Here is a 9646-nt window from a genome sequence, read left to right as displayed (position 1 = left end):
AATAATTTAAGGCGTAACACTATGGGCCGTATGCGGGACTTTATGAAACGGTGCAGGCACTTTTTAAGAAAATACAGCCCTTGACTTGGAAGGGTATGTCAGACATGTCTTTGGGATGTAACTGCTAAATTATGTTTTTGGGACATACCTGCTAAATGATCGGTTTTATGGCAATCTGTGCCGATCCGTGTCACTGTATAACAACACAATGTGGGTTATACATAATTTACAAAACAGGCTAAGTAACGCTTTGTAAGGGGTGCCATCTAATGTAAAGTAACACTCAATTTGAACTAGTGGCAAAACAGAAAAGGCACGTTAGAGATTGTTGATACCGTCACGATTCTGCGGGCTCCAGTTCTTATGCTCTGTGCACAGCCGCACATCATGGTGGGGAGAGTTGTACACTTAATGCTTGGCATGTGCAGTAATTTCAATAGAGCCTTAAAGACCCGTATTTTTCAGGGATGGTTGTCAACGAGTTGCAAGTCATGTTGGAAGTCAATTTAAGTTGTTTGACCTGTATAGTAAATTATATACACAGTCGCCCCTCGTTTATCGTGGTTAATCAGTTCCAGACTCTATCGTGATAAGTGAATTTCCGCGAAGGAGGATTCATTTATAAATCGAATATTTTCATAGTTAGAGCATAGAAAACCTGTTTATGACCTTCTAAATATGGTTTTTAACATGATTATACATGAGATAACAGCCGTTAATCACCATTACTGTTATGATTGCTGGACACGGAATCAGGATTGAAAGGTTTATTTGGAATCACTCCAAATGCAGGACACAGGAACATGTAACATCAAAACACCAATGACAGGCCTGGGTTTACAGCCTCTGACGTGACTTAAATACACCAGAGAAATCAAACTGACAGAAAACAGCTGATCACCATCGGGATTGCACACGTGGTTAATAAGGGGGCGTGGCGCACAAAAAGATCATATAGGCAGGTCATGACAATTACACTCGTATTACCCAATATATTAGACAGAATAAGAGAAAATAAGACATATTAGATGTTACTAATATCATATTATTATTATATTGCTCTTCCACTTCCACCTTGTCTGCCCCCCATCTGTGCAGGCATCCATGTAATAACGTGCTTGCAGTGGGATCACATGTAATTTATTTTGGAATTTACCCAGAAACAACAAATGCTATTTTCTGATTGGCTGATATGTGGCTACTAACTCCGTATAACTTTGGACAGTTATGAAGTCAGTGGAAAACTCCACTCCATATGCCTGCGCCACATCCATTAATTCCATATAACGGGCACCTTGGTGGGGGTTATCCCTTACTTTTTAGCGTGAGAAAAACAAGGTGTGGTGTGTGAGCATGTTCTGGTTGAAAAGCGTGCGTCTCACAGTCAATGCGTGATATAGATTGAGGGAAATTATTCACTCCCATATAGAAAAAGCAAATAGCTGGAAAAAGAAAGATGCTGTCAATGATTGTAACAATTCACGAGTGACATTGTTTATGTAGTAAGTATTTATAAAGCATGGACCAAAGTTCATGAGTAACGGTAATGAATCATTAGGACACTGTCTTGGGCCCTAATATTAAGGTTTGTTTGCTAGGGCTTGTTTGTACTGCATTCCCCAACACTTGGGCAGGCCTGGGCGAAGTGTGGCTGTCCCATCTAAGGAGGTCGGGCTGGTGACTCGTGTTGGGAAATGAAGCTGCTCCTTTTCAACACTCTGTCAGGCAGGTTTATCAAAGCAGAAACAAGATAATGAATTCTTCCGGTGTTACGGGAGTGAGGCATGGTGCAGGCAGAAAGAGAAGGTGATGAGCCACTGTCGCACTGTGAGACACGAGATTTATCACAAAACTAAAACATTGGGTAAAAGTACCCACTTTACTTCTCTTCACTGCACTTTAGTTCTCTTCTCTTTAGTTTCAAACTGCTGGTAATTAATAAATCCCAGATTTTATTAATTAAATGCAACCAGTATATTAAAAATATATTTTAAAAAACCTCACAAAATCACATGATCCGATCCCTGGGCCTGACCCAAACTGTGGATTTGGAGAATCATTGCACCCCTAGAGAATGACAGGCTGCCATTTCTATGGTTACACAAGGCAAAGTCAGGTGATATGCATCCAATCACTTTGCTGCTACCTTAGTGTCAAGTTTTATTTTTCTCTAATTCAGGAAAAATGCCCTTGGCGCTGATTCCAAAGGCCAGTGGGGGAATTAGATTGACACACAGTCAAGCTTAAACAACGTGTCCAAATGAACACGATAGAGCTGAAGCCAGTGAGCAGTGAGTATTTATTCAGAATGTTGGTAATGACACTGTATATTTCAATACTGCAAACAACACTGCAAAGGTAAGTCAGATAATCATACAGTATGATGTACAACTATTTACACAGGAAGGTTTCTATTATGTCCTGAAACCAGTTTACTTGACTTGTAACTTTCCAAATACATTGTTTCACTAAGCAGAGTCTCTTCACATTAAGTCATCAAGCTTTTTTGTTAAGCAGATATTCTGAAACACATAAAATGGTGAAAAGTTCTTTGTAACAAAAGCATAACATACAAAGTTCAGTTTGGAAGAAACAGGATGACATGAAGGACCCTGTATTGATCTACACAGCTGACTTTATCCTCAGGTGACTGACTATAGATGCAGCATAATGGTCCTTCCCAGGGTGCTGCTCTGCAGATGAACATCTACTTGTCTTAGAAAAGCTTATCTGCTACCCAGCAAAGTCCATCAACTCTTCAGATAGTTAACTGTAAATGAGCATCAATAATCTGATGACTGCTAACACGAGTAGCTTGTTGATCCAGTTGGACCTGGTAAACTTGGGACTGCAGGCAAAACACATAAAATTAAACTCTATAGATCCTTCAGGCTTCTGTGTTCTTCTCCCCCAGTAATACATCCTCTGGGTTTGGTTCATTGTGATCATGCCTGATTGATGATGCCTGATTGTCATGTGATCCCTGCAAAAGTGTGTTAGTTGACACATTTTATATGCTTTTTTCATCAAACAAGTAACGTAGCCACCACATAATTTTGTTTACTATACCTACCAGGTTATGGGACTTAGTTTAATGGGACCAAATATTTAAAAGGTTGACATCTCAAACATTATAGTATGAATGAAATACTCAAACTCTCGTGCATACAGACTTTCATTAAGAAGCTAACTTCCTTATTCTTTTGAAATGCATTGTAAAAACTGACAGGTAACAGTGTCCTTGGATCCAAAGTAGAGTAAATGACAGGAACCCTGAGAATCACAGAGTTCTTGTTCCTCTGTTTACCTCCTCTGTGTTTGGTCCATTGTGATCAGGGGGGGACAATGCTTCAGTCTCCTCATTGTCATGTGATCCCTACAGAAGCGACAATATTCACTTAAATATTTCATATTACTAGGTTTCACCAAACACAGTGCAGCGACCATGAAGTAATATTTACCTTTCAGTTTACATTACTTTGTTTTCATGTAACCGAATATTAATGAAATGTTGGAATTACCAGCAATCTACAAACCAACATCTATAGAAGCTATTTAAGAATTCAGACTTTTAAAATATTCACAATGCCTTTGCATGGAGACTGTTGGTAAGAAGCCAACTTCCTACTTCCGAATCACACTGCAGCTATATCAGCACCTAATGACCCAGGGAGGTTCCATTACATTATCTCTGAGAATCACAGAGTCCTTTGTTTTACCTCTTCTGCCTTCAGTTCTTGGGGATCAGTGGATGATGACGCCTCAGTCTTGTGACTGTCATGTGATCTCTGTAGCAAAAATAATGTATATATATATATATATATATATATATATATATATATATCAGCTAGTAAATTTCATATTTTCAGGTTCCTCTAAACAACAAGTAGTGACCATGAAGTGGTTTTACTTTTCATATTACAGCAAAAACTGGAGGTTTAGGTAACGTTTGGTTTTTATGATCTCGTAAAAATGGCGCATGATAATGTTAGGGATATATGAGATGAGAGTGGTCATCTTCATCCATTTCCAAAGCAAACAGCCAATCACGAGATTCAAAGTGACCAATTAACGAAGTGGAGAAATCAGCCACTGTTCCCAGCTCCAGCTTGTGCAGTGTTGTGCAGACACAAACGCATAGAGATGATGGCGTTTCTCCTGCATGGTTTTTATGTGCTCAAGTTTTGAGACAGTCTTCCCTACCATGTTTAACAACAGGGGACCATGAAAATGAAGAATGTTCTGACATGTTATGTGTGCAGGAGTCATACTAAGGGCTCTTCCTCTACCTCAACAAACTCCATACTTACATGGAAGGAGGAAGAACACAAGGGCCACAGATCTGCCACAGACACAATTATGTATAATAATCTGAGGGAAGATGGTCAGACTGATGTAGGGAAACAGGCCCCAGGACACCAACCAGGGGGGCTGATGTATCTTGGACACCTACCTGGTCCAGCTCAGTATCTTGCCGTCTCTGAATCAAGCCCATCTCTTCTTTTATTCTAAGGAAATTATAATACAGTAATTACAATGGAGCTTTGTCAGAATATCACATTTTAAATTAAATTTTATGACCATTTTACGAATTCCCATTAACGGTTTAAATTTAGATAATTCTGTTAATTATCCGATTAAGTGTTTGGTTCCCATATAAGAGCTGGATTATGGAACTGAACTCAGATGAATCTACATTTTAACAGTTTAACACATGATGTCACTCATTTGTAACATTGCTGCATGGTGATTCGGTGGGTAACACTGACACCTCACACCCACCGGCTTGGGCTCTGTGTAGTTAACATGGTGACTCAGTGGGTAACACTGACACCTCACACCTCCCGACTTGGGCTCTGTGTAGTTTACATGGTGACTCAGTGGGTAACACTGACACCTCACACCTCCCGGCTTGGGCTCTGTGTAGTTAACATGGTGACTCAGTGGGTAACACTGACACCTCACACCTCCCGACTTGGGCTCTGTGTAGTTTACATGGTGACTCAGTGGGTAACACTGACACCTCACACCCACCGGCTTGGGCTCTGTGTAGTTTACATGGTGACTCAGTGGGTAACACTGACACCTCACACCCCCCGGCTTGGGCTCTGTGTAGTTTACATGGTGACTCAGTGGGTAACACTGACACCTCACACCACCCGGCTTGGCCTCTGTGTAGTTTACATGGTGACTCAGTGGGTAACACTGACACCTCACACCCCCCGGCTTGGGCTCTGTGTAGTTTACATGGTGACTCAGTGGGTAACACTGACACCTCACACCCCCCGGCTTGGGCTCTGTGTAGTTTACATGCTCTCTCCATGTTTCCCCAGATACTCCGGTTTCCTCCTAGTCCCAAAACATGAGGTTTAAATGTCCCCTCACAGGTGAATGTGTGTTTGCTCTGTGTTGGACCGGCATCCTGCCCAGGGTGTCCCCTGCCTTGTGTCCTGTGCTTCCTGTCACAGGTGCCAGACTCACCACAAAGGATGGATGGATGATTTTTTTTGTACATTGATACCTTTTGTGTCAAATAAATGGCTTGTACATGTACTACATAAATATCTACTTACTTTTCTTTTTTATCCAACCCTGTAATTAAAAATATATACAATTAACTATGTTGGAGCTCAAAATACTAAGACATCAATAGGAGTTTACTGTAGCTGCCAGGTTATAAGTACTTTAATTAGTAATGAAATTGGTGAGAAACGTGTAAGAGTCATAACATCAGCATCATAAAAGAAGAACAGAAAAACCCAAAAGAATTAATTGCAGCATTGATATCAAATGTCACGTCCTGAGCCACAGCTATAGTGAATAAATAACCATCTAGCTATAAATGTAATATTCATCCAGCTTTAGTGCTGAGCATGTGGAGATGTAAACAATGACTGGAAAGCTGCCAACATGCTGGAAAATTCGCAGTACACATATTCAACATTTATGGGACGTTATACATCATATCATATCATCATATTTCTGTTATACTTACAATATGCAGACACCTGCATAACAAACCAGCTAAAGAGGAAGACAGACCCAGAAATCAGGACAATCAGCCGCAGGTCCAGTGACTGTTTTCCTGTGTCTGAAATGACATCATCACAAAAGTTACTGAGACCTGAGGTCAGTAAATGAGCAGTAAGTGACAGATATTAAACCACAGGAATCCATATATGTCCTAAATGGTTTGTACAATTTATTGTGTGGTTAAATTTACATAGTAAAAGTGAAATTGCAGGAGAAACATCTCAAATCTATAGTGTATTTACCTGCTTTGAGTATTAATACTACAGCCAGGGAAACAGAATTCACGAGAGGGACACCAAAAGCCCCTGAGAAATATACATATTTACGGGGTTTGGCTGAAAGATAGAGAGAAGAGCATTAGTCATAAAGCTACATACAGTGCAGTGATGATGCATTTGCCCTGATTCCCTCTATTTTTGTATTAGATAACTAAACATTTTTTTTCCTTTTCTGCCATTCAGAGGTGGACTTGCTCTTGTGGTTCAGATCATTGCCCTGCTGCATAACCTAATTGCATTTGAGCTTCAGACCACAGACTGATGGACGTTCTCCTTCAGTACTTTCTGGCAGAGCGCTGAATTCATGTGTCCCTCAATTACAGCAAGTCGCCCAGGCCAAGCAGCAGCAAAGCCTCCCCACAGCATCACACTGCCTGCAGCATGTCTGACTGTGGCCATGATGTGTCTTGTGTGGAAGCTGTGTTAGCTTCACGTCAGATGTAGTAGGGCCCATGTCTTCAAGATAGCTCCACTTTTGACTCATCAGCCCACAGAACATTCTCCCAAAAGTGTTGGGGGTAATCGAGGTGCTTTTTGGCGAATGTTAGATGAGCCTTCATGTTCTTCTCCTTTAGCTGTGGTTTCTGCCTTGTAACTCTCCCACTCTCCCAGCGTCTTTCTAATCATGGAATCATGAACGCAGACATTAACTGATCTGACAGAGGGGTCTGCTGCAGCTTCCTTGATTTAGTTTCCTATGCGCTTTTTGAGTAATTTTGGTATGGCAGCCACTCCTGGGCAGATTTGCCATTTTTCCAAGTTTTTTCATCTGAATATGGCGGCTCTCACAGGAAGTTCCTCAGATTGAGGCATGGTGTCCTGCTTCTTGAGACCCCTTATCCAGCTCCACATTGCTGCAATGGTTCTATTTATTATTATTTATGATGTCAAGTCAAGTCAGTTGGTTTTTATTGTTATTTCAACCATACACAATGATACAGTACATAGCGAATGGAGACAACCTTCCTCCAGGACCATGGTGCTACATATAACACTACATCAACACAGGACTACATAAAGTGCAAGTGTGCAAAAAGTGCAAACATTGCAAAAACAGTGCAACAGTGCAATAGAGGAAATAGAAGAGATGATGATGTGTAAGAGAGGCTAAGTGTCAGGGTCAGCTCCTGTTGTCTCAGTCTTTTGTGTCCCTTCCCCGTTTGGCCAGCAGGTGTCACTGGCCATCCTGTCCCTCCTGTCAGTCTTTGCGATTTCCCTGTTATCTGTCAGCCACATGGGTCAACATGTTGAGCATGCAGCTACCTGTAAATCCCTTTCATCATGTGTGTCGAATCCCACCTCCTCTCTTTTCGTATTTTGTTCCCTAGCGTTTCATTGTATGAGTTTTCCTGTGTCTTCTGATTTGTATTTGGTTTTGGTTAAATTCTTTGTGCCTGTGCTTGTGTTTCTATCTGTCTGTTATTCCCCAGTGTTAGATTCTGTTTTTCCTGGTTTCTTGGTTAGTTCTTGGTTTCCCCATTTAGTTCCTTTTGAATTAATTAGTTTCACCTGTTTTCCCAACCCTTGTTGATTAATCTCACCTGCCCCTTGTTAGTTTTGTTACCCCTCTGTATTTAAGTCCCTGCCTCTGTTTAGTTCACTAGCGGTTCTTTGAATGTTCTGTTGATTGTGATTGTTACTGTTTGGTCTGCTTACAAGCCCCCATTTTGTAATTAGTCTTGTTTATCCCCATTTACTTTTGACCCCTCGTGGTCCTTTGTTTTTTAGTGTTTTCTTGTGTATTTTTAGTTTAGTTAATAAACCCCATTTGTTCTTTGAACCGCAAGTGGGTCGTCCACCATTTCTGCCTGCACCATGCCTCATTCTCGATCCCGAACCGCCTCGTTTCGTGACACTAAGTGTAAAGTGCAACAGTGCAATGTGTTGTGCAAAAAGTTGTAGTGATGTGTAGATTCATCAGGGCTGGCAACAATCAAGCCTGGGCGTGTCTAGTTTAATTTAACCCATTATCATTTAGGTTTTGTTAATTAGTTGATTGAGTGACCAATTACTTTGTCACAGCACTGTATATACAATAAAACAGCCATTGGGTATTTTGCTTAATTAAATAAAAAATAATGCTGTGTTTACAAATAAAAAAAAAAACAAATCACAATATTTTATTTAAAATATAAAAAGTATTTAAGAAACACAATATTTAAACACCTCATCAATGAAAAGGTTTTTAAAAAATGATTTTTATAGTAAAACAAATACAAACCAAGTAAATGTCCCCGCTCCCAGAATACAAAGAGTGTTGTGACACTCAGAATGTAGACAAACACAAACTCGCAGATCTTTACTGGTCGTCCTGTAGTCAGAAATAGTCGAAGTTAATTTCTGTTTAATACAACAAGGGATATTCATGAAACGATCAACATTCTGTTCCTATAAAATCAGTAAATTCATCTCTGAAGACACACAGAACAAATAAAATAAAACCGCTCCACTATTGGAAGTGTCTTTTTTACCGCTTACACAGAATGTATTACTGTCTCTTTCGTATTTATTACATCAAAGTATATGACTTTATTAATAAGGTGTAACTCAATAATGACTTAATACTAAAAACAGTTATAGTACATTACTGTTAACTGCATCCCAAAATAATTTCAGGTTTATCAACATTTTACAAACATCATTTACCAAAAATGACTGACTGCAATTAAAGCTCTATTAGAATCAAATGGGTTCCTTACAGTTAAAGGTTTTCCTTACCTTTGTCATTTTCAAGAATTACACTTAGATACAGGAAACTTATTATTAGGTGAAACATGAAGAAAATCCCCAAAAGGATTTTCTGAACAAAATCTGAAAAGTAATAAAACATGTAAAACAGATTAAATAAACATAAACAGGCCCCCATTAAACATTATCTCTCTGTTTACTTTTGGCTGTTGTATCTTTGAGGGGTGGGCACTTACAGGGGGTGGACAAAATAGTGGAAACATCCGTATATTAATTTCAAGAACCTAATAAGGAGTTCCCTTATTAGGCCCTTCTAGCTTCAATAATACGTTCAGATCCTCTTATAATGTGGTGATGGAATCCTGATATGCGGAGTGGGACACTGGACTGATCTTCAGAAAGAAAAGCTTTCAGTTCTTTGCAAGATGAATAAGGTGGAAATCGACTTCACACACTGTGCTCCAGAACCTCTCATAAAGCTTTAATGGTGTTTAGATCTGGTGGCTGGGAGGCCAAGGAAGGCATCTGACATCATCCCGGTGCTCATGAAACCTCTCCTGAATGTGTTTAGCAGTGTGTATGGGGGCATTATCATCTTGGAATGAGGAAACATCATGAGGGAACAGTGTCTGAGCCACAGGGAGCAG

The 9646-nt window shown here is 40.0% G+C and overlaps 1 protein-coding gene across 1 annotated transcript in view; it reads right to left on the bottom strand.

Annotated features, from left to right (window-relative positions):
* Positions 1-2285: 2285 nt before the first annotated feature.
* The window catches only part of LOC125705063 (uncharacterized), a 44344-nt gene continuing 36983 nt past the window's right edge, over positions 2286-9646 (bottom strand). The window contains exons 14-22 of the mRNA XM_048971393.1: positions 9030-9122; positions 8533-8622; positions 6276-6368; positions 5996-6091; positions 5574-5592; positions 4454-4508; positions 3720-3788; positions 3308-3376; positions 2286-2983 (exon numbers count right to left, since the gene is read on the bottom strand). Of these exons, the coding sequence (XP_048827350.1) occupies positions 2888-2983; positions 3308-3376; positions 3720-3788; positions 4454-4508; positions 5574-5592; positions 5996-6091; positions 6276-6368; positions 8533-8622; positions 9030-9122 (680 nt within the window). The 3' untranslated portion in view covers positions 2286-2887. The remainder of the gene's footprint in view (positions 2984-3307; positions 3377-3719; positions 3789-4453; positions 4509-5573; positions 5593-5995; positions 6092-6275; positions 6369-8532; positions 8623-9029; positions 9123-9646) is intronic.

Source organism: Brienomyrus brachyistius, chromosome 12, assembly GCF_023856365.1.
Source record: "Brienomyrus brachyistius isolate T26 chromosome 12, BBRACH_0.4, whole genome shotgun sequence".
In the NCBI taxonomy this organism is placed as follows: Eukaryota; Metazoa; Chordata; class Actinopteri; order Osteoglossiformes; family Mormyridae; genus Brienomyrus; species Brienomyrus brachyistius.
The sequence above is the reverse complement of the archived record's forward strand: the minus strand, read 5'-3'. Positions and strand labels throughout refer to the sequence as shown.